This window comes from Henckelia pumila, unplaced genomic scaffold (assembly GCF_033568475.1).
Source record: "Henckelia pumila isolate YLH828 unplaced genomic scaffold, ASM3356847v2 CTG_207, whole genome shotgun sequence".
NCBI classification, from domain to species: Eukaryota; Viridiplantae; Streptophyta; class Magnoliopsida; order Lamiales; family Gesneriaceae; genus Henckelia; species Henckelia pumila.
The window spans coordinates 92560-116491 of NW_027331779.1; the positions used below are offsets into that span (position 1 = coordinate 92560).

The 23932-nt window shown below is 37.3% G+C and overlaps 1 protein-coding gene and 1 long non-coding RNA gene across 3 annotated transcripts; both read left to right on the forward strand.

Annotated features, from left to right (window-relative positions):
* The first annotated feature begins 417 nt into the window (after positions 1–417).
* LOC140870767 (uncharacterized) lies at positions 418–5342 on the forward strand. 2 transcript variants are annotated; one of them, XM_073273158.1, is made up of 6 exons: positions 418–630; positions 811–960; positions 2604–3093; positions 4353–4417; positions 4499–4542; positions 5101–5342. In XM_073273158.1, the coding sequence occupies exons 1-3, from the start codon at positions 450–452 to the stop codon at positions 2717–2719; spliced, it is 447 nt and encodes a 148-aa protein (XP_073129259.1). In that variant the 5' UTR covers positions 418–449; the 3' UTR covers positions 2720–3093; positions 4353–4417; positions 4499–4542; positions 5101–5342. The 2 variants fall into 2 exon arrangements, 1 of the variants encoding a protein (XP_073129259.1); XR_012147539.1 differs by lacking the exon at positions 2604–3093.
* A 6663-nt stretch (positions 5343–12005) lies between these two features.
* On the forward strand, positions 12006–13203 carry LOC140870764 (uncharacterized). Its single transcript, XR_012147538.1, has 3 exons — positions 12006–12248; positions 12350–12374; positions 13096–13203. It is a non-coding gene; the product is annotated as an uncharacterized lncRNA (long non-coding RNA).
* Positions 13204–23932: the final 10729 nt, after the last annotated feature.

Consider the following 23932-nt stretch of genomic DNA (forward strand, 5'->3'; position numbering starts at 1 on the left):
ATTTATACCCTTTTTAATTGTCCAAATCATTAAAGGTTTTATTTCCTCTTATTTATTTATTTATTTAAATGACTTTTAATCGTTCGTCAAGTTTATTTAAATTATTTTAATCTCTCTGCTTGTTATTTAAATATTTTTACTCGTTGCCGTGACATCAGGATATTTAAAATTTTTAATTCTTAGATTTTCAAACTTGAGTGTTTGCGGAAATTTGAAACTGACACTTTTACTCGCACCATTTAAAATACTACATGTTATATTTTATGTAATATATTTCTTACCCACTTTAAACATGTGCTGGCTCGGCCCAATTTCTATTTTCTTTCCCTAGCCAAGTTCACGGCCCATTAAGAGTTTTCCTACCCAATTACTCGGTCTTTTCTATTTTCCCCTTCTCCAAGCTTTGGCCGATAGACTCATTTTTTTTCTCTCCATTTCACTCCCCTGCGATGGCTTCTTCTTCCCTGGGAGCTGCAGCCGCCGCCGACTTGAGCCAACACCACCGTTCATCGCCAGCCACTAGTTCCGGCGTAGCCCTTCCCCTAGGCGAGTCGTCCGTGCTGTTGCCGCGTTTCTTGGGCTCGATTTCAGCTTACTCGAACTCCTTTTCTCTGATTTCTTCTAATTCAGGCAAGAATAATGGCATCCTTTGGCCACCAAGTAGATTAATATGTTGTATGCTTGTATTCCTTTCTTGCATTTTGAATTTTATGTGGATTCAAGAAGCTGCCAGATTTCTAATTTTCATGAGGCTGCTCGATGTTTGATATTTCTGTTTTTTTTTTGCTTTGTGCTCGAGCCCTTGTTCAGGCTTCCATTTTCTTCTCCATAGCTCGCTGCCAGCCACCTCTCTGTTCCGGCAAAACTTCCCTCCAGGCGAACTGCTCGAGTTCATCACCCTTTCCTCAGCTCGATTCCAGCGGCCGAGTTTCCCCCCATTTATGATCTTTCACGGTTTAGGCAAGAATGTGGCTTCCTTTCTTCACCATGTAGATTAGTATATTTTTTTGTGTGTGTTGCATTCCATGAAGTTTTCGAAAATATATATGGATATAGGTGCCCTGTTTGATCCCTTCCCCATTTAGCCAAGATTTTACGGCATTCATGATTTCAAATTTATGTTGTTTGATGAGGGTGTAAATGTTTATGAACTTGGAATGTGAATGTATTTATGCCATGTACCTTCGAAAATTTCCATATTTTTCAGCTTGTGTTGTTCGAAAATGTGGTGTGATTATTCGTGTTGATTTGGATGGTGGATTAGGGGATACCATGGATGAAATGTAGTTCACATGGTAGTGTTTAGAATGGCTTGAAGTTTAGATTGCAAGTTGGAGGAGGGAATTTTCGAATGGGCTAGATGGTTGGGGCTCGGTTTTGGAGACGATTAGGAGCTATCTTTTGGAGTAATGTTGAGCTGTTTTGGGGTAAATTTTAGGGGTCTAAGATGAACCTAGGTGTTGACCCCGATCCTAGTCTAGTGGCTCGGGACTTGGGAGTTTCATAGTTAAGTTTTTGATGAAGTACAAGAATTGGATTCGAGCAGAATTTTTGGAATGTTTGAGCTGTCCGGGAATATATGGCTAAGATTGAGTAAAAATCAGAATTTGATTATGGGCTCGGGTTTGGAATTGGTTTATAATGTTAGTAATATGTCGGCGAAAGCGGGAATTAATCCGGTTAAGTTTTGGTCGAGTTTTAGATTTTTGATTTAATAAGGTGCAGAATATTTTTGAAGCCAAAGGGCTGCTGCCCAGAATTCTGATTTTTGTAAAATGATTGCTTAGTAATAAAATTAAGTGGATGATTTTCCTACTTAGTGCTAAGTGTCATGGAGTCGTGGTTTCAAGCGGAATCCCTTTTGATTAAGAATCGAGCAAGTTACAAATTTTACGGGCAAACCGCTCCAATTTGTCTTAAGAGCTAAATTATGGTTTAGTTTCTCAGCTTTTGGTTTGTCTCCTAAATCACCATCCCGGTCATCCATGTGTGAGTCATTTGCATGATTATCGATCAAACATTTACATGTACGTCATATTTACATATGCATGCTAAGTCTCAAAATCAAGTATGAAAGAATGAAAAAAAATATTTTTAGGAACAAAGTGAGATGAAGTATGGGTTTGGACGGGCTGGGAGACGTTCTGGCTTCCCTTACCAAATTTATGGGTTTGGACGGGCCGGGAGAAATCCTAGCATCCCTTACCATGTATGGGTTTGGACGGGCGGGAGAAATCCTAGCTTTCGTTACCAAGTATGGGCAAGACGGGTTGGGAGAAATCCTGACTTCCTTGCGGCATAGTGCACTGCAGCCATGATCATGATCGAAATCACAGAGTCACAATTCAAGGATCTAAGTTCAAATATTTATGACTATGTTTCAGTACAGTTTATTCAGTTATATTGCTTATGTTTGACTTAACCATGCATATGTTTCATTCATGTTCACTTCATTCTTTTAGAAATCATTTATTTAAGTTAAGGGCACAAAATATTTTAATACAAGTAATTTTTAATCTGCCTGTGCTTGTATTTATGTAGTACTCGTTATCCCCCCATATTCTTGCTGAGTCTTTTAGACTCACTACACTTATTGTTTTCAGATGAGGAGTATTTCATTGAGATTGCGGGGCAGGACTATCGAGTGGTTTGTGATGCGGGCACGACACATCCCTCCGACCATGACAGTCTTCCGCAAAAGTTTATTTTAGCACTTTAAAGTCTTTCATCTTGTTAATTTAGTAAATGTAAAGATAATATTCTTTGGAATTGTTTGTGGGCAAGTATGTATCAAATTGTTTAACTTTTGGATGTTTGGAGTGTCAATCTCTTTCTCAGGTTTTCGTTTATTTTCTTTTCTCGGTCTAGTTTATTTAGTGTTGTTGGTTGTGTTTTAAATTTGCTGTCTGTGACAGGCGGGTTTTAATCAAAGCAGATAGGTCATGCCGAAAATTTTTGAAAACCCATATTTTATTTAATCATTAATTATAAGAAGTAGTTAGGGTCTTTTCAGTTGGTATCCAATCATGGTTCTTGTTTGGGTTGTGCCTGCTACCGGTTGCAAGAAACTCGAGAAATCTCGCCTCAAAATCTGTAAGTTTTAATGAATTTTATATGGTAGTAGTTATTGATTTATTACTTTAAATGTTTTGATGTCACATTCTTTTTAAAATATTTTCAAAACTAAATGTTTAATTTGTTTAAGTGCGTAGTTTAGTGTTTATTTTCATTTAAAAAAAATTGTTTTAGTAGTTTAAAGTGTACCATTCAAATGCTTATTTTTATAGCACGCAGTTTCAAGTTAAACGGAGTTGGTGTACTAATATTCCTTCCAGTTTTGGACAGTACGTGGATGTTGTTTGAGTTATTAGTGGTGTTAACAATATTTGGTGAGATTGTAGGAATTTGTCGGAAATATTAAACTTGCGTATTAGGAGGTATTATTTGATCTGCCATTGTTGTAATTTATTCTCTTAGGGATGAAATTTAGTCGGATAAAACTAAGTGAATAGTTTGCTTAGAAATTGAATGATGTATGTTTTATCAGTTAAGTTTATGAATCGAATTCGTGCGAAGATTTGTGATACTGTAACGATCAGAATTATTTAATTTTAATCCGAGAATATTTAATTTGAGAATATTTTGAGTTTTGATTTAAATTCTAATATTCTTAAATTATTTAGGATTGAAATTGAATTTAATGATTGATTGAGGACTGAATTGCAAAGAAGAAAGAATTGGAGGACTAAAGTGCAAAATTCTTAACTTTGTGGGACACTTGTTTGATACATGCATATTCACGTGTAAGATAGTCAATTTCATCAGCAAATTCTGAGAAGAAACCGAGAGAACAATAACAAAGAAATCTTAAGTTTATTCTTCATCTTCCAATTGTCGTATTTTGAGTTCCGGTTATCCGAATTTGATTCCGAAAAGTGTTCTGGAATCCTTGCAACGAGGCCTTCGATTTGATGTAAGTTTTTTTTTGGTTCATCATGTTTTGAGAATTCGAAAATGGCAGAGATCAGTACGTTGTGTTTTGTTTGAAGTTTTTGAAGTATTATATCTTGTCATATTGAAGATGGATTCAGAAATGGTGATTGTATGCTATTGTGATGATTTAGCAGCTTTAGCTCGACATGCTTAGCATCTGATATGCTGGGTTTTAGTGGTTTACAGCTGATATATGTTGTATATGATTGAGAGGTTAGGTAGCTTTGAGTTTCGGTTGCCGACTTTATGCCGTTACGCTGCCGGACTTGTGATTGTGAACTGTTTTGCTATCTTCTTCTATTGAGTTGGGATATGATTGAATTGTATTGATGTTGTTGGATGTATATGCTTCATTTTAGATTGTGGTTGAAGTATTTTGAGTTCAAGAACGTCAACGTCACAACCGAGAAAGAGTTAAAGCAAGGTTTGGAGTCTATTTTGTTAATAGAATTGGATTGAACTTGAGAGCAGATTTTGATAGAGGTTTGGTTATGTTGTTGTTCAGATTTGGATAGCTTTGAAGACACCTTGAAACCTCACAATCGAAAGGTAAAAGTGGACTATTATTTGAATGAGATTATAACTCGAGATAGTTTGTATCGAGTTCCCTAAATCACATACTTATTTGCTTGTTTGCTTTTATGTGCTCTTCTATGAAATGTTGAATGAGTCTATGATATTAATGAATGCTATTATGATGATATATGTTGCATTCATCTTGTGAGACTTATTCTTTGATTTTGAAATGAACGGAAACGTTCGATTAGACGATTTGAGGAACTATATATTTATGGCCTGGGTGGTTGAGTTAGCCTAGCTTCCGAATTGCATCTACGGTGGCTTCAAAGTCTAGAGAAGTAAGATAAGTAGCCCCACCTCGATTAAGAGTGTCGGTGGTTTAGCTACGATATCTTCTTCTCGGGATCCCAACCGACGAAATGAGAGATGATTTGAGAGAATCTGTTTTTAAGGCATGCATTGTCTTTTATTCCATATAATGAGTTTGATATGTATGAATTGAGTTGCATGTTAGTTGCTTTTACTGGGAAATACATTTCTCACCGGAGTTATCCGGCTGTTGTTGTGTTGTATGTGTCATGGCAATAGGCGGGATTGGAACAGGGCACAAGCGAGTTTGAAGAACAGAGAATGAGAGAATAGAGTGGTGAACCGAGTTTAGATGTCCATTGTACTGTCAATGCTTTGTGTTGAGTCCAGAGACATGATCGTGTTGTATTTACTTTTGCCAAGACTTGTTGTACATGAATGTATGGAAGTTCCCTTGATGTAATATGATGATAGTGTATCATAATCTTTCTTGCATGATATAAGAGATTTGCTTGAGCTTATCTTAGTAGCTTTGTCATGAGTTTGTGCTATCAACTTATATTATGTTAGAATTCATGCTAGCAACGACCTTCAAGATAGAATGTTGATATTGATGTTAGCATTTGATTATGTATAGATCATGTATGAGGTGATGCTAGATGAAAAATGGATGAAGGGACTCGTTTTGACAGCAAGAAACTTTTGTTGGTTTCCTGGACAATGAGCCCGCTCGATCGGGTGAATATCACTGATCGAGCGCGGCCCTTGAATTGCATAAACAGAGAATTGAGTTTTCTTGGCTCGCTCGATCGGACGAATTCTTCACTCGATCGAGCGAGACCAAAAGTTTTTCCAACCCGAGGAGCAGGGCTTAAGGGCTCGCTCGATCGGGTGATTTTACCCGATCGAGCGAGGTGCTGCAGATTAAATATTTTTTTTTATTTATTTATTTAATCTTTGATGCTTGGCTTTAATCTTTGCATCTTATATGAATTGTATTGAAATGAGAGATTAGTACTCGGGTCGTCACAACAGGTGGTATCAGAGCAAGAAAATTCTGGACTGAGTTAGATAGCGAGTGAGGTAGATCGAGTCATCTTCCTTGCTTGTGTATGTTAGCATGATATGATTTATTTACATGATTAATTTACATGTTTTAAGTGCTAGCATGTTTTACTTTCAAGTATTTAATTATTTGATTTTGTAATTATATTTGAAAGTATGTTTTACGATTGTGTAAGACACATGTTTCTTGGACTATCTGACACGATAAAGGCATGTGTTCTGTTGTTTATGACATGCTACCTGATTATCTGAATTGATTGGAAGCATGTTTTATCTGAATACCTCGATTATTTATTTAAAGATTGAATCAGAACCGAGTCTTGATCAGAGGTAAGATGATCAGAGGAGGACTGAGATTAATTTGATGATTATGGTATCCTAACCATTTTGATAATCAGATATGTCTCGACGACTAGGACGACCTCCTCTTAGACCATAGGTTCCTACTCCTATGCCAGAGCAGACAGTTCATACTACTCTGCCAGAATAGACAGTGGTAACACCGACAGTGCCTCAAGTTACCGCAATTCCGAGTAATGAACAGGGAAGTACCTCTCGAGATATGACAGATATGACTGCTACTCCAATGGAAACATTGTTGAAACGATTTCAATCCTACAAACCGCCAACACTAAAAGGTACTGAGAATGCAGTTGAATGTGAGGGTTGGCTCGATGATATGGAAATGTTATTTGATTCACTTGATTATGGGGATGAGCGGAGAGTTCGATTGATAGGGCACCAATTGCATGAGGTTGCAAAGAGTTGGTGGTTCACAACTAAGAAGGCTTTGTAGCGTAGAGGAACTGTACTCACCTGAACAGTCTTCAAAACTGAGTTTTACCAACGCTTCTTCCCAGTGTCTTACCGCAAAGACAAGGGTGCTGAATTTGCTAATCTGAAGCAAGGGAACTTAAACATTGAAGAATATGCTGCAAAGTTTTCTACTTTACTACGTTTTGCTCCACATGTTGTTGATAGTGACGAGGCTATGGCTGATCAGTTTATTAATGGACTGACTCCAGAGGTATTTACTTTGGTGAATACAAAGTGACCAAATACTTTTGCTGAAGCTTTAAACAATGCCAAAGGAGCGGAATCTGGTTTGATACAGCAGCGAGGAGCTTCGTATACCGCTCAGCCTCCGAGACAGTCACAACCCACAGCTCCAATCTCACAACAACCTCCTCGATTTGAAAGTGGTGGCAGTAGCAGTGGTAAGAAGAAATTTTGGCAAGCTCGAGGAAAATAGTTTAAGAGGTCTGGGAGCAGTTTTTCGAGTTCTAGTGGTTCAAAACCGAAGTCTCGAATGCTTTGTAACAGTTGTGGTGGAAGTCATCCGACTGATCAGTGCCGAGGTGTATTTGGGAGTTGCCATATATGCCATCAGCCGGGCCATTTTGCGAGGGTGTGTCCTCAAAGAGGTTCTGGACAGTCATGAGGTACAAAGTCATCACGATCAGTGGCTCAACCTGCGAGGCAAGCCTCTTCTGTTCATTCCCTCCAACCACCACACCCACAACAACAAACAAGGCCAGGAGGGAGTTAGACGGGTAGTCAGCCTTCGAGACAACATGCTCATGTCTTTGCATTGACAGAGGAACAGGCACAGGGAGCACCAGATGATGTGATTGCAGGTAACTGTTCTCTTTATGGTTATCCTGCATATGTATTGATAGATACAGGTGCATCCCATACGTTTATCTCTGCACGATTTGCATCATTACATGCTTTGCCTGTTGAATCATTACCTGTTGTAGTATCTGTCTCTTCACCTTTGGGGAGAGGTATTATATCTATACAGAGAGTTAGGAATTGTTTGCTACAGTATGATGGTAATGGGATAGAGATAGACTGTATTGTGCTTGGTTTGTCTGATTTTGACTGCATTATCGGAATTGATATGCTAACCAAGTACAGAGCTACCGTAGATTGTTTTCAAAAGGTAGTGAGATTTAGACCCGAGATGGCTAGAGAATGGAAATTCTATGGTAAGGGTTCTCGTGCTAAGATTCCTCTGATTTTAGTATTATCTATGACTCGACTTTTGCAGAAAGGAGTAGAGGGATTTATTGTATATATAGTTGATGTTCTGAAAACTAGCCCGAACCTGGCTGATTTTCCGGTGGTTAGTGAATTTGCGGATGTTTTCCCTGATGAAATTCCGGGACTACCTCTGTATCGTGAGATTGATTTCAATATAGAACTGATGCCAGGTACTGCACCGATTTCTAAAGCACCTTATCGAATGACACCAGTGGAATTGAAAGAATTGAAAGAACAATTGAAAGATTTACTGGCCAAGGGATACATTCGACCCAGTGTTTCTCCTTGGGGTGCTCCAGTATTATTTGTCAGAAAAAAACGGTTCCATGAGACTTTGTATCGACTACTAGCAACTGAACAAGGCAACGGTAAAGAACAAATACACTTTGCCTCGTATTGATGATTTATTTGATCAGTTGCAGGGTTCTGCTGTGTATTCCAAGATCGATATGAGATCTGGCTACCATCAGTTGAGAGTTAGAGATTCTGATATTTTGAAAACTGCTTTCAGAACCAGGTATGGCCACTATGAGTTTATAGTTATGCCGTTTGGTCTGACGAATGCTCCAGCGGTGTTTATGACTTTGATGAACCGTGTGTTTCAGAAATATCTCGATGACTTCGTTATAATATTTATTGATGATATTATGATATATTCGAAGAATTTGATTGATCATTCCGAACATTTGATAACTGTGTTGAAGACTCTAAGAGCTGAAAAATTGTATGCTAAACTGTCGAAATGTGAGTTTTGGCTTAAACAGGTAGTTTTTCTTGGACATATCATATCCGGAGATGGTATATCTGTTGATCCAAGTAAAGTCGAGGCAGTGATCAATTGGTCTAGACCTACATCTGTTCCTGAGATACGTAGTTTCATGGGTTTGGCTGGGTATTATCGTCGATTCATTAAAGATTTTTCTAGTATTGCGAAGCCGATTACTCAGTTAACTCAAAAGAATGCTCCATTTATCTGGTCTGAAGCTTGTGAATCCAGTTTTCTTGAGTTGAAGAAACGACTAACTAGTGCACCAGTCTTGAAGATTCCTTCAGGTACGGGTGGTTTCATTGTGTATTGTGATGCATCTCATCGAGGCTTGGGATGTGTATTGATGTAGCGAGGGCATGTGATTGCTTATGCCTCGAGACAGTTGAAGCCTCACGAGACCAGATACCCGATTCATGATCTTGAATTGGCCGCCATTGTATTTATTCTGATCACAAGAGTCTGAAATATTTATTTTCACAGTCAGAACTGAATATGAGGCAGCGTAGATGGCTTGATTTTCTTAAATATTTTGATTGTGAGATTAAATATTATCCGGAAAAATCCAATGCAGCTGCTGATGCACTTAGTCGAAAGGTATGTTCCTTGTCTTTATCGACGATTGGTGTATCAAATTTGATTGAAGAATGTTGTTTTTCTGGATTAGTATTTGACACGAATTGTCAGCCTCTTCGACTTTATCAAATGCAAGTTGAACCAGTGTTAGTATTGCGAATTAAAGAAGCTCAGAAACTTGATCAGAATGTGCAGAATTCGATTGAAAAAGTTCGATCAGGGCATGTATCTGAATACAAGGTTAGAGATGATATTTTATATGTAAACAATCGCCTTTTAGTGCCTGATATTTCTGATGTGCGACAACAACTACTGAAAGAGGCGCATTGTAGCCGTTATAGCATTCATCCTGATGGTAGGAAGATGTACAATGATTTGAAGGCTCAATATTGGTGGAAACCAATGAAGTCAGATATCACTGATTTTATTTCTCGATGTATTAATTGCCAACAGGTGAAGGCTGAAAGGAAGAAACCGCCTAGTTTGTTACAGAGTTTATCAGTGCCTGAATGGAAATGTGATCATATTTTCATGGACTTTGTGATGAAGTTACCTCGATCTTCTAGAGGTTGTGATGCTATCTGGGTGATTATCGACAGATTGACGAAATCAGCGTGTTTTATTCCTTATCGTATGACGTATAGACACGATCAGATGGCAGAGATTTATGTCCGAGAAATTGTCAGATTACATGGAGTGCCGAAGTCTATTGTATCAGATCGTGATCCTCGATTTACATCATACTTCTGGCACAGTTTACAGAGTGCTTTAGGTACTCAGCTACACTTGAGCACAGCTTATCATCCACAGACAGACGGACAGTCTGAGCGTACCATTCAGACTTTGGAGGATATGTTGAGAGCTGTAGTGCTTGATTTTGGCACGAGTTGACAAGATTCACTGGCACTTTGTGAATTCTCATACAACAACAGCTATCAATCGAGTATTGAAATGGCTCCGTTTGAAGCTTTGTATGGTAGGAAGTGTCGATCTCCTCTTTATTGGGATGATATTTCAGAAGTACCTGACATTGGACCTGACATGATTCGAGGTATGACTGAACAAGTGAAGGTTATTCAGAGAAGAATGAAGACAGCTCAGGACAGACAAGTGAAGTATGCCAATGTTCGACGTCGAACTTTGTCTTTTGAACAGGGGGATAGGGTGTTTCTGAAGATTTCTTCGTTCAGAGGCACTGTACGATTTGGCAAGCGAGGAAAGTTGTCTCCACGTTATATCGGTCCATATGAAGTTCTTGAGAAAATAGGCAATCTTGCCTACCGATTAGCTCTACCTCCGTTTTTATCTGGAATACATGATGTCTTTCATGTATCGATGCTTCGGAAATATCTTGTTGATAAATCTCACGTGCTTCAATCTGATGAGGTTGAACTCGACGAAACTTTGAGTTATTTTGAAAAGCCAATTCAGATTCTTGATCGTAAGGAGAAGCAACTACGAACGAAGACTATTCCGCTTGTGAAAGTTCAGTGGAGTTGTCATGGTATTGAAGAAGCAACCTGGGAGACAGAATCAAACATGAGACAATGATTTCCGGAAATGTTTCAATGATGTGAGTTTTTCTTCAGTCTTCCTGTTATCTGTTTTATATGATATGTTGATAGTACTTGAAATTTCGAGGACGAAATCGTGTCTTAGTGGGGAGAATTGTAACGGCCGGAATTATTTAATTTTAATTCGAGAATATTTAATTTGAGAATATTTTGAGTTTTGATTTAATTTCTAATATTCTTTAATTATTTAGGATTGAAATTGAATTTAATGATTGATTGAGGACTAAATTGCAAAGAAGCAAGAATTGGAGGACTAAAGTGCAAAATTCTTAACTTAGTGGGACACTTGTTTGATACATGCATATTCACGTGTAAGATAGTCAATTTCATCAGCAAATTCTGAGAAGAAACCGAGAGAACAAGAACAAAGAAATCTTAAGTTTATTCTTCATCTTCCAATTGTTGTATTTTGAGTTTCGGTTATCCGAATTTGATTCCGAAAAGTGTTCTGGAATCCTTGCAACGAGGCCTTTGATTTTATGTAAGTTTTATTTTGGTTCATCATGTTTTGAGAATTCAAAAATGGCAGAGATCAGTACGTTGTGTTTTGTTTGAAGTTTTTGAAGTATTATATCTTGTCATATTGAAGATGGATTCAGAAATGGTGATTGTATGCTATTGTGATGATTTATGTAACGCCCCAAAATTATCTTAATGGATTTTATTTGAGATAATCAGAGATTTTAGAAGTCGAGGGCCGATTCAATTTTGATCAGGGACTAAAATGCAATTTTTGGAATTTTCAGGGACTAGAATGCAAATATTGGATTTGTTAGATATTTAAGCATGTTTGACTTGATTTTTCTTCACTCTTCATCACCTCCATCGCCTCTTCCTCCATTAGAGCCGACTCCAAGCTTTCTCAAGCTTCCAGATTTCTCCCCGAGCTCGATCCGTCCGTTGGAATTTATTTCTGAAGGCAGATTAGCGATCACGTCTGCGAGAGCTTCGTTCTATAGTAAGTTTTTCTTCGATCAGCTAGACTTCTATTTGCGGATGTTGTTAGAATCGATTGAGTTTGGAGTATGTTGATCTTGGCAGAGTTTTGATCGTTTATTCTCTGTCGGTTTTGAAATAGAACGTCGTTCGGAATTGTTTTGATTTTTGGAAGATTATTTTGAAATTGGAGATTTTAGATTTGAAGGATTTGAATTGTTTTGATGATATTGAGATGATTATGAGTTTATTGAATTGATATCTTGCTGTCTGCGTTTCCGGTTTGATCAGTTTATAGCCGTTATGCCGTCAGTTTGAGTTTTGGATATCGTTCAATATTTTGATCGTATTGAGTTTGATTGAGCTTTTGGATGTCGATATTGATCCTATTGAATTCTTATGATAGATTGAATTGAAGCAGAGTTGCGAGGTAGCAGCTTTGGTCAGTTGGAAGATTGAAATCGGTATAGTATCGATTTTCTTATTTTATCAATCGATGAAGTGTGATTGTGATTTGAATGAATTTGATTGGATATTGATTATTATCCTTATTATTGATTTTCAGATTTCAGTACCTTGAAGAGAATAAGGTAAAAGACGACTTAGAATTTAATGGAACGATTAACTCGAATTAGACTTTATTCGAGTGTTCCAAAGAAATCACATACTTGCATGATTGAATGCTTATTTGAAATCATATTTGAATATTTATTTGAGTGCATGAGATTATATATGCATTTATATTGACGAAATCATGTTTGAATGATTATTTGAATTGATGAATGACAACATGATTGAATGCTTATATGAACTGATGATTGAAATGATATTAGAATGCATGAGATGACATATGCATTCATATTGAGCCTTGACTCATTTCAATTTGATTAGACGATCTAGAGATTGTAGTTGAGTGACCTGGTTGGAGATTTTATACCTTCAAACAAACTCTCTATAATGCTCTGGAGTCTAGAGGATTAAAATATGCCTCGTCCACCTCGAGAGGGGAGTTCGGTGTGATTGTTGGATATTTTAACCTTGGGATCCCAAACCGAAGAAAGAAAGAAAGAAGAATTCCTAATGATTATCTGAGTCTGATAATCCAGAAGTTTTAAAGACATGCATATCATTTTAATTCAGTACTTGAATGAATTACTTGATTTATATTGATGCGATAGATATTTGGAAATTGATACATGTCATGTCTTGATGTGTTTTAATTGCTATGCATGATAGTCTATTTTACAAGGAATTGTATTCTCACCGGATTATCCGGCTGTTGTCTTTGTTTGTATGTGTACTTGGAAACAGGTGGGGCAGGACCGAGTCAGAGGCAGCATGACTAGGTGGTTGAGATGATAGAAGTGAGGCTTTGATGTTTAGGAGTCGTTTACGTTTTCGAACTCCTTTTTGTAGTTGTATAAGTTCAATTAGATTGAAGCATGCTTGATCTGTTGAAGATTGTATGAACTTAGAATTGAATACTTGTATATCATGTTGAATGGAATTTATCTTGTTGTCGAATTGATTGAGTTGAGATTGGATTGAAAGAAAGAAAAACCAAAAGATTCTTGTGGGCAGGTGTCTCGCTCGATCGGCAGACTTTCACCGATCGAGCGAGCACCCCTGTTTTGAGGCAGGAAGTTTGGATTTTTGCTTTGTTGTGAAAATTACTCGCAAGCGTACGAGTGTCAAGTTTTAGTAAAGTGAAAGAGAGAGTGTCGATCCCACATGGAGTAAAATGAAAATCTTAGTGCTTGTAATTAAAATAGTCCAAACTTTATCTAGAAAATCAATAATCAAGAATTTTGCAATAAAATAAATAATCAATGAAATTTTAATAGCACGCACACAACTTTTAGATTAAAATCAATCAGAGAAAAATGGTCTAGAGGTATATATTTCACCTGGTTTCAACAACAATCAATTCTAATTAATTAATCTTTATGAATTTCAAAGAATTAATAGCCAAGAACACTTACGTGTATTATTTCCCTCTCCCGAGCAACAAATAATGTTTATCAACTACAATTCAATTTCAATATCCCTATTAAGAATTTATCGCAGTGATCTATTACAAAACGATGTTCTCTTTAAAAGCTCTGTTAAAGTTATAAGCTCTCCCGAGTCAGATAAACAATTAACAGTGTAATTTCTAATATCCTATTCAAGATCTCCTCTCCCGAGTGCCAGATTTCAAATAAATATAACAAATCAATGATTGATCAGATAATTGAAAAGACAATCAATTCTGGAAAAAAACAATTAATCTAAAAGAAACTCAATTCAATAAAATTAAGAATTCAAGAAAGTGTCTACACCAGGTTCCATCCGACCTCTAGGCTATAAAAATTAGTTCATAATAAAATTCATAGCAACATAAATCATGTTCAGAAATTCAAACATAACTCAATCTCAAAAGAAATAAATAAAGTAAAGATAACAAATCCGAAGTCTTTCTTCCGTGTCCGGACTATCAAACTCCGTCTTCGTTCTTCAGTTAAGCTCCAGAAATCCTTCAAGAAAAATCTCTCGATCAAACCCTCTGATTTCTGTGTTATGAGTGGCGGCTCCTCAATAATCAGATGAAAAATTCCCTTTTATAGTGTCTCCAAAAAGCCCACTCAAAAGCCCATAAAAAATATAAAGCTTTCCTTCCGATAAAAATTTCCAAACGCTGACTTCGCGACAAGCGGCCGCTCCACAATCCATGCGCCCGCGTATAACCTTCTGATCTCGATTCTTCACGCCTTTAGAATCTTTGCGCGATAGCTCTCTTTGCGCGCTAATGGGAAGCGCTGATATTTTGGCCCAATAAGATGGCCCATCACTGTTCCTTTCTTTTTTCTGTACATTTCTTTACTTTTCTTCTTTCTTCTTCCCTTTTATTCTTTTAATTCTTTTCTCTCAAATCTCATTTTTCTCATTTTTCCTCCTTTTTCACATAAATTCCATAATTTCCTACAAACACAAAAACAACAAAATACCCACATAAATCTGCTCGAAACAAGCAATTAACAATTAAAAGCATATATAAATTAAGTGTTTAAAATACACTTATCAAATACCCCCAAACTTAGACTTTTGCTAGTCCCGAGCAAAACTATTAAATTCAAAAAAACTCATTCTATCAAACCAACAAGAATAGCCAAGAAATAATATGGATCAATGACATCAACAATGATTTCAAAAATATCAAATCCAATCATATCACACCCAACTAACACTTGAAAGTTTCAACCGTAACAAAATAACCGCATAAACTCACAATCTCCGCAACTCAAGTTCAAAACACCATTCTCCAAATTCAATTCAAACATTCATAGATCATGAGAACTTTTTCAAGGTATCATTGGATCAAATAAAGGATATTTATCAAAACACTCACAATTAGGTAAATGCAACGAATGATAGTGTGTGCGTGTTTAGATCAAAATTCATAATCATTAAAAGCATCAATCAACAATCCATAGGCTAAATTCTCGCAACTTTTCTCCACTAGTATATTGGGCAACTGAGACTCAGTCAATAGGACTTAATCAGCTTATAATGTAAGGCCTGGCTCACGGCTACAAATAAAGGAAAAGAATTCAAAATAAGGAGTAATTCATATTCATGCTTAAACTCTAATATCGTCTCCTTTTTTTCATTCACAATTTCACTCTTTTTTTTTTTTTTTCAATTCACTTCATTGATTTTCAACTTTTTCACTTTCTCTTCTACAACTCTTCATTCAAACTTTTTTTCTTTCTCTTCTACTACCTCTTTTCATTTTTTTCTTTTCAATTCACCACCACACCATTCCATTTTTCACAAATATCAACTAGGAGCATATAACAATTTAACATTCAACTTACTCTCTTAAAGGTAGGAAATAGTGTTTAGGCTATTCAGGTAATCAATGTAGGACCTTGAAATAATGACGAATGAGGGTTTATCACACGTTTACACGCATGCCATTCGATTTTCAATAAAGCTCAAATAAGGTACTAGGGATAACATTCATTACAGGGTAGCTTGAAAGGCTCAAACGCATTCAAAAAAATCGTCTAAATCATTCCTAATCTCAATTTTGCCCGTATTTCACCTCGAAGAGTGTTTGAACTAGTTCTAGACAAGTCTCAATCCACAATTAAATCATACAAATTTCAATCAGTGCAGAAAAAATAATCATCAGCAGTTAAAGATGATTTTCAACAAATTTCAGATTTCTCGTACCTCAATGTACCTATACAAGTGTAGGCTCAAATAGGCATCTAAAGATAATATTATTTCAATGAAAATTAGGCCCAAAAATTTCAAACAATGCCTCAATCATATCTATGTCTGTATGTCTCAAAAATCATATTCAAGTATTAATCACAGAGTATATAGAAAATTATTCATTCAATTGGTTCTATTTTTTCAAAAATATTTGTTAGATAAGTGGACAATCATGGATTTCAGTTATAGCACAAAAATATTTCATCAGCCATGCATCCATTTCTTTCTCAACTCAATTCAACTCAACTAAACAAAAACAACAATTAAAAATTTTATCTATAAAGCACACAATAAAATTCAACTACTCAACTATCAACCAAACAACTAAATCAAACATTGATTCACCCCTCCAAACTTAATGTAATCATTGTTCCTAATGATTAAAAATCAAGAAAAAGAACAAGGGACTCATACCTTCGAAACCGAGCATCAGGACTCGGCGTCATCATCATCATCTCCATAATCCGCATTAGCTCCATAGAATGAATTCACAACAGCATTCCATCATTCGACCATGGTGCTTCAGAAACGCCATTAAATTTATGTTGAACTCATGAGAGTAAAGCTGTTGATGAGCTTGTTAGCATGAGGAGATACATTGAGGAGATGCACATGAGGTGGACAGCTGTTGTGGAGCGCGATAGCACAGCAGATGTTAGAGTGTTCTTGTAAGCTCGATTGCATGGAGTGTGTTTCAGCATGAATCGGTGCGGCTGAGTTGCAGCTGGAGTGGTGCACTGTTGGATCTTTAGCGCATGGAGGGGCGGTTGTGCGTTAGCACATGACAGAGCGCAAATGGAGAGCTTGGTTAGCGCTTGTGTTTGCGCAAAAGGGAAGCGCGATTGCACTAGTAGGACGCGCGATGGCGCATGGATGAGCGTTGATGGTGCTGCGCAGTTCAGTAGGATGAGACGCGCGTTAGCGCTATTTCTAGCGTGGATGAGGGGTGGTTAGCGCGATTGCGCTGTTGGAGAGCGGTTGGGGAGCTTGGAGCGCATTAGCGCTTGAGGCAGCGCAGATGATGGCTTCCTTAGCGCGATTGCGCTGTGGTGCGGCGCTGGTTGTGCATCAGTGGAACGAAGGGGAAGCGCGGGCGCTCGAATGGAGTGGAGCGGGCGCGCACAAGCCTCGGGTGTGAGATCCCAATCCAGGGCGGGCGCTCTCCAGGTATGCGCGAGCGCGCATAAGCTACTGGACGACCGAACTTCCAAAAATCTAAAAAAAAAACGAAAATTTTGTATTATTATTAAGCTTCCAAAATTGAATTAACTAAAATAAAAAAATAAAGCAAAAATTGAATTAAAAAAATGAAGTAAAATAAACCAAAAATAAAATAAAAATTTTGGGTTGCCTCCCAAAAAGCGCTTGGTTTATAATCGTCAGCCCGACTTTCACCGGTGTTAATTTTTTCCTTTCTCTTTAACGTGCCAAATAAATTCCACGAACCGCCTTTTAAATTTCGCTTTCTTGTACTTCGTGGCTTTCTTTGGTAGTAAATTTGGCGCTTTCTCCTTCGATGAATCAACTGCAAAATCAGCTCTTTGACAGCTCTCCAACTTCACAACCGGTTCAATTAAGCATAATTCTTCGATGGGTGGATTAGATGCTTTTGTGAATATGTTAAAGACCACTCGTTCGTACTCCACACCCATCGACAACTCCCCTTTCATCACTTCAATTTTTGCATCCGCCGTGGCCAAGAATGGTCTCCCAAAAATGAGCGGAGCACCATGATCTGCTTCTATATCCAATACCACAAAATCCGCTGGAAAGATGAATTTATCCACCTTGACTAGAACATCTTCAACAATTCCTAGTGGATATTTAATGCTTCTATCCGCCAATTGCAATGAAATCTTAGTTGATTTCATGTCTCCCAACGCCAAGGCCCTGTAAATAGATAATGACATTAAATTAATACTGGCCCCTAAATCACAAAGTGCATTATTAAAATAAGACGAGCCAATAGAACAAGGAATAGTAAAACTCCCTGGATCCTTAAGCTTTTGTGGCATCTTCTTTTGCAGCACCGCACTGCACTCTTCAGTCGATCCTTAAGCTTTTGTGGCATCTTCTTTTGCAGCACCGCACTGCACTCTTCAGTCAAATTGACCACCTCGTTCTCTAGCAGTCTCCTTTTCTTGGACATCATATCCTTGATGAATTTTTTGTAGTTCGGCATTTGCTCCAAAGCATTAGCAAAGGGGATGTTGATGTGAATTTTCTTGAAAATCTCCAAGAATTTTGAAAATTGCTCGTCCAATGCTTTCTTCTTGAACCTCTGCAGGTAGGGAAGTGGATGCTTGTATATCGGTTTCGGCTCCAGTTCAGGCTCCTTCTCTTTTTTCTCGACTTTCTCCTCTTTCATAGCAGGTTTTTGGACTCCAATTTTTTTTCTACTCCTCAACTCTATGGCATTTCACTGCTCCTTAGGATTTACCTCAGTATTGCTAGGGAACTGGCCGCGGTTGTTGTCCATCAGTGCGTTCGCCAACTGCCCTATGCTGGTTTCCATGGATTGCAACACAGCACCCATGTTGGCCATGTGTGTCTCCAAGCTGTCAAGGCGAGACTCAGTTCTTGCCATTCTCTTACCTGATTCCTGCACAAAGGTACTAACCACATCCTCCAAAGACAACTTAACATCACCCTTATTAGTATTGTTAGCATAAGAAAAATCTTCATGATTTCGAAAGCTAGGATGGTAAGTATTAGGGACAGGATTACCTCTGAAAGCTCCATAACCTCTTTGATTGATGTACTGGGCTTGTTCATGATAGTGAGATTCATCCATAGCAATCCACACACCTGCTGGTTCTGCAACACTCACTTTATTCAATGCAGCTACCTGTGTAGTCAGTGCCGATAATTGAGCAGTGATGGACGTGAGAGGATCCACTGCATACACTCCAGCTGGCTTTTTGACTCCCATACGCTTAGATGGCCATTGAAAGCTATTGACCGTCATCTGCTCTAACATATCATAAGCCTGAACATGATCCTTCGCAAATATAGTACCTCCAGCAGCAGAATCGACATTCATCCTTGTAGGCGCATTCAGTCCGTTGTAAAACCACTCGATCTGTTCCCAATCTGAAAAATTGTGGTTAGGACAACGTCTTAATAATTCTTTATACCTTTCCCACGCCACGTATAACTGTTCAGTGTCCATCTGCCGGAAGGTGTTGATCTCGATATTCAGTTGGGTGGTTTTGGCAGGTGGAAAATATTTTTCAAGAAATTTTTCTGCCATCCCCTCCCAAGTAGTGATGCTTCCAAGCGGCAGTGATTGCAACCAACTTCTGGATTGATCCCTGAGAGAAAACGGAAACAAGCGTAAGCGAATAATATCTTCAGGAACCCCGTTAAATTTTACCGTATCAGTAATTTCTAAGAAGGTCCTGAGATGCAGATGAGGATCAGCTGTGGCACTCCCATTAAATTGGTTCGATTGAACCATGTTGATCAATGCAGGCTTCAGCTCAAAATTGTTTGCATTGATAGTTCCTCGAGCGATTCCAGAATAGTGAGCCTGGATCATCGGTCTGAAGTGATCTCTAATTGGCACTAGGGGAGCTTGATTTGCTTCTTGTTCAGCCATTCTTTCAATTTCTTCTTTTTTAGCTCGTCTTAAAGCACGTGCAGTGCGCTCGATCTCCGGATCAAATAGTAGAGAATTAGCACTTTGATATCGTCGCATAAACTGCAATTAAAAGATAAGAAGAAATTAATTAGTAACTTAAAAAATAAAATAAAAAAAAACTCTAAATTAAAATCTAGACTAATTGGTAACAAGACTAAAAAATAATCAAAATTTACTCCCCGGCAACGGCGTCAAAAACTTGTTGTGAAAATTACTCGCAAGCGTACGAGTGTCAAGTTTTAGTAAAGTGAAAGAGAGAGTGTCGATCCCACAGGGAGTAAAATGAAAATCTTAGTGCTTGTAATTAAAATAGTCCAAACTTTATCTAGAAAATCAATAATCAAGAATTTTGCAATAAAATAAATAATCAATGAAATTTTAATAGCACGCACACAACTTTTAGATTAAAATCAATCAGAGAAAAATGGTCTAGAGGTATAGATTTCACCTGGTTTCAACAACAATCAATCCTAATTAATTAATCTTCATGAATTTCAAAGAATTAATAGCCAAGAACACTTACGTGTATTATTTCCCTCTCCCGAGCAACAAATAATGTTTATCAATTACAATTCAATTCCAATATCCCTATTAAGAATTTATCGTAGTGATCTATCACAAAACAATGTTCTCTTTAAAAGCTCTGTTAAAGTTATAAGCTCTCCCGAGTCAGATAAACAATTAACAGTGTAATTTCTAATATCCTATTCAAAATCTCCTCTCCCAAGTGCCAGATTTCAAATAAATATAACAAATCAATGATTGATCAGATAATTGAAAAGACAATCAATTCTAGAAAAAACAATTAATCTAGAAGAAACTCAATTCAATAAAATCAAGAATTCAAGAAAGTGTCTACACCAGGTTCCATCCGACCTCTAGACTATAAAAATTAGTTCATAATAAAATTCATAGTAACATAAATCATGTTCAGAAATTCAAAAATAATTCAATCTCAAAAGAAATAAATAAAGTAAAGATAACAAATCCGAAGTCTTTCTTCCGTGTCCGGACTATCAAACTCCGTCTCCGTTCTTCAGTTAAGCTCCAGAAATCCTTCAAGAAAAATCTCTCGATCAAACCCTTTGATTTCTGTGTTATGAGTGGCGGCTCCTCAATAATCAGATGAAAAATTCCCTTTTATAGTGTCTCCAAAAAGCCCACTCAAAAGCCCATAAAAAATATAAAGCTTTCCTTCCGATAAAAATTTCCAAACGCTGACTTCGCGACGAGCGGCCGCTCCACAATCCATGCGCCCGCGTATAGCCTTCTGATCTCGATTCTTCACGCCTTTAGAATCTTTGCGCGATAGCTCTCTTTGCGCGCTAATGGGAAGCGCTGATCTTTTGGCCCAATAAGATGGCCCATCACTGTTTCTTTCTTTTGTCTGTACATTTCTTTACTTTTCTTCTTTCTTCTTCCCTTTTATTATTTTAATTATTTTCTCTCAAATCTCATTTTTCTCATTTTTCCTCCTTTTCCACATAAATTCCATAATTTCCTACAAACACAAAAACAACAAAATAACCACATAAATCTGCTCGAAACAAGAAATTAACAATTAAAAGCATATATAAATTAAGTGTATAAAATACACTTATCATGCTTCCGCTCGATCGGTAAGTTTTTACCGATCGAGCGGCGGGCTTTTGTAAGTCTCGGCAGAGACTTGGTTAAGATGGCCCGCTCGATCGGTAAAGTTCTACCGATCGAGCGAGCACTGTTTAAAAAAAAAATTTATTACTTTTAATCTTGGATCTTGAATGCCCTATTGTTGTTTAATTCCGAGATTAGATGTTTAGAATCGAGGCCTCACATTAAATGGTATCAGAGAGATAAGATTCTTGGATTGAACTAGAGTGAGCGGGTAGATCAAGTCTGCTTGAATTGGCTTCTCGCATGTGTTTGAGTTATTTAATTGATTTATTAAATTCAATGCGAGCATGCTTTATGATTGAGAATTATTTGAATTACTTGGATATGTGATTTAAATTTTAAAGCATGAATTAATTGAGATACGAACTGTTTTGGGTTACACTGTATACTCTAGAGATCGAATGAGTATGTCGAGCTGAGGTTGTTTGACACCGGATAGATGTATTTGAGATGTTGTGTCCTAATCCTCTTGAATCAGATTTTCTACTCGGCAAGTTTGAACAGGATTCAACTAGTAGCGAACCCAATTGTATAGATTTGTTTTGTGACTGAACTGATGGAAGCATTACTGATGAGATTTCAGTCTGTTAACCATTCAACTCTGAGGAGTTCTGAGAATGAGTTTGGGTGTGAAAGCTGATTAGAAGAGATCGATCAGTTGTTTGATTCTTTTAAACTACAGCGACGAACGACGGATTCAGTTAGTTGGTTACCAACTGCAAGGCTTTAGTACTTGCTCGAGGATTCACAGACTCTAACTGCTCTTGACAATGATGAAGCAGGTAACTGTTCGATTCTAGTCTTTCGACTCTGTTGCTGTTAGATATTGATGCAACTTTTTCTTCTTATTGAGAAGTTAGATTAATACTTCTTCTACTTTTGAGTATCTGAATTAGTTGCAGTGAATTTAGTTCCAATTTTTGAACTTTGATTCGATGAGAGTTGATTGTACTGAACAGTACTATACTTCGGTTATCAGATTTGATTATATTATCGATGTAGTGTATTAACCGAGTACAGGGCAACCGAAGTTGATTTCATATTGTTGCCAGATTTGGATCCGAGATGATAGACGAGTGGATTTTTCCTCCGGTAAGAATGCCTGAGTTAAGAATTCCTTTCTTATTGATTGTCAATTACCGTTAGTTACAGAAAGGTGCGGAGGAATGTTTGAGGTATGCAGATGATGTCTTCAATCAGCCGTGTCGGTTGATTTAACAGAGTTGTTGAGTTTGCTGATGTTGTTCTGGTTGAGATTCCAGATTTTCCTCCGAGTTGAGAGGATGTGTTCAGCATTTATTTTAGATCAGACATCATCGACTGATAATCTGAAGGGAAGAAGTTTCAGAGATTGAATTCGGAATGAGTTACGACCGATTTGAATTTTTATCGTATAGATTGAATTGGAATTGCATCTGCAATAATTATGAGTCCTTTGAACCGAATCTTCCAGAGAGTTGTAGATGAGTTCTTGAATATTCTTATCGATGAAACTCTTATCCTTAGAAGAGCCGTATTGATCTTTCAGATTCTTTAAGGATTGTTCGCAGATTTTCTTGTCGATCAATTATGCTATTCTTCTGACGTCTGAATCTTGTGGAGAACGAGTTGTTTTTTTTCCTCGATCTTTTCTCTGGGAAGATGGAATTTTATTGAATACCTCAAGACTAGAGCTGCTATGAATTGATTTGGATCGACGCCCTTATCTGAATTTGAAGATTCATGGATTTAGCGAGTTCTACCGCAAATCCTTTGAAGAATTCTTATTGTTGAGAAGACGATTGCTCAACAGATTATGTTCTTCTGTTTAGTTTGTATCTTTGGGACCAGTTCTTATTGAATTGAAGGAGAGATTGAATAGAACCTCAGTATTATTGATTTCTTCGGTATTGATGACCTTTCGGTGCTTTGCACTCCTTCTTATTGAAAGTTGAGACTTATTTTTGTTCAGAAGAACTCCTTTTTATCTTGAGCATCGAAGAAATTGAAGACGCTCGAAATGCATTATTAGTTTCTGATTCGAGTCTCACAGAGATATTATTGCTTGGAAGATTTCAGTAATCTATTCTGATCTTGGAAGATAGAAGTTTTGATTGTCGCAGTTCGAACTGATTATGAGTTGGGAAAGAGAGTTATAGAGGACGATTAATCTGACTGCGAATTTTATTATTATCCGGAGAACTGATGGTAACAGCTACAATTGTAAGCTGTATGATCTGATCTTATTTTATCTACTTCAGTTGTCATCTTTTACAGATGATTGCTGCACTTTTGTTAGAGTCTAGAAAAGATGGAATGTTTATCTTGACTCCTTCATTCGACTTCGAACCAGAGTTGATTGAGAAGATTGATAACTCTTTGGAATCTGATTCGACCTTTCAGAATCCGATGAAGATAGATCAGATCTGAGTATAATCTGAGTTTCAGGTTTTTATTGATGCCTTTTTAGCGAATAACTTTTGTTGTGCCAGATGTTTCGGTTTGAGACAGAGTATCAGGAGATTGACACTTTGAAGTTTATTCAGAGTTCTTCCAGATGATTGGAAGATGTTTGATGAATTGAGGAATCATATCGAATAGAGGATG

Excerpts from the sequence above, each read along its gene's own strand:
- LOC140870767 (XM_073273158.1), top strand. The coding sequence starts at position 450 with ATGGCTTCTTCTTCCCTGGGAGCTGCAGCCGCCGCCGACTTGAGCCAA. Across the intron at positions 631-810 it reads TCTGATTTCTTCTAATTCAG|GCTTCCATTTTCTTCTCCAT; the intron begins GCAAGAATAATG and ends GCCCTTGTTCAG. Across the intron at positions 961-2,603 it reads TATGATCTTTCACGGTTTAG|ATGAGGAGTATTTCATTGAG; the intron begins GCAAGAATGTGG and ends TATTGTTTTCAG.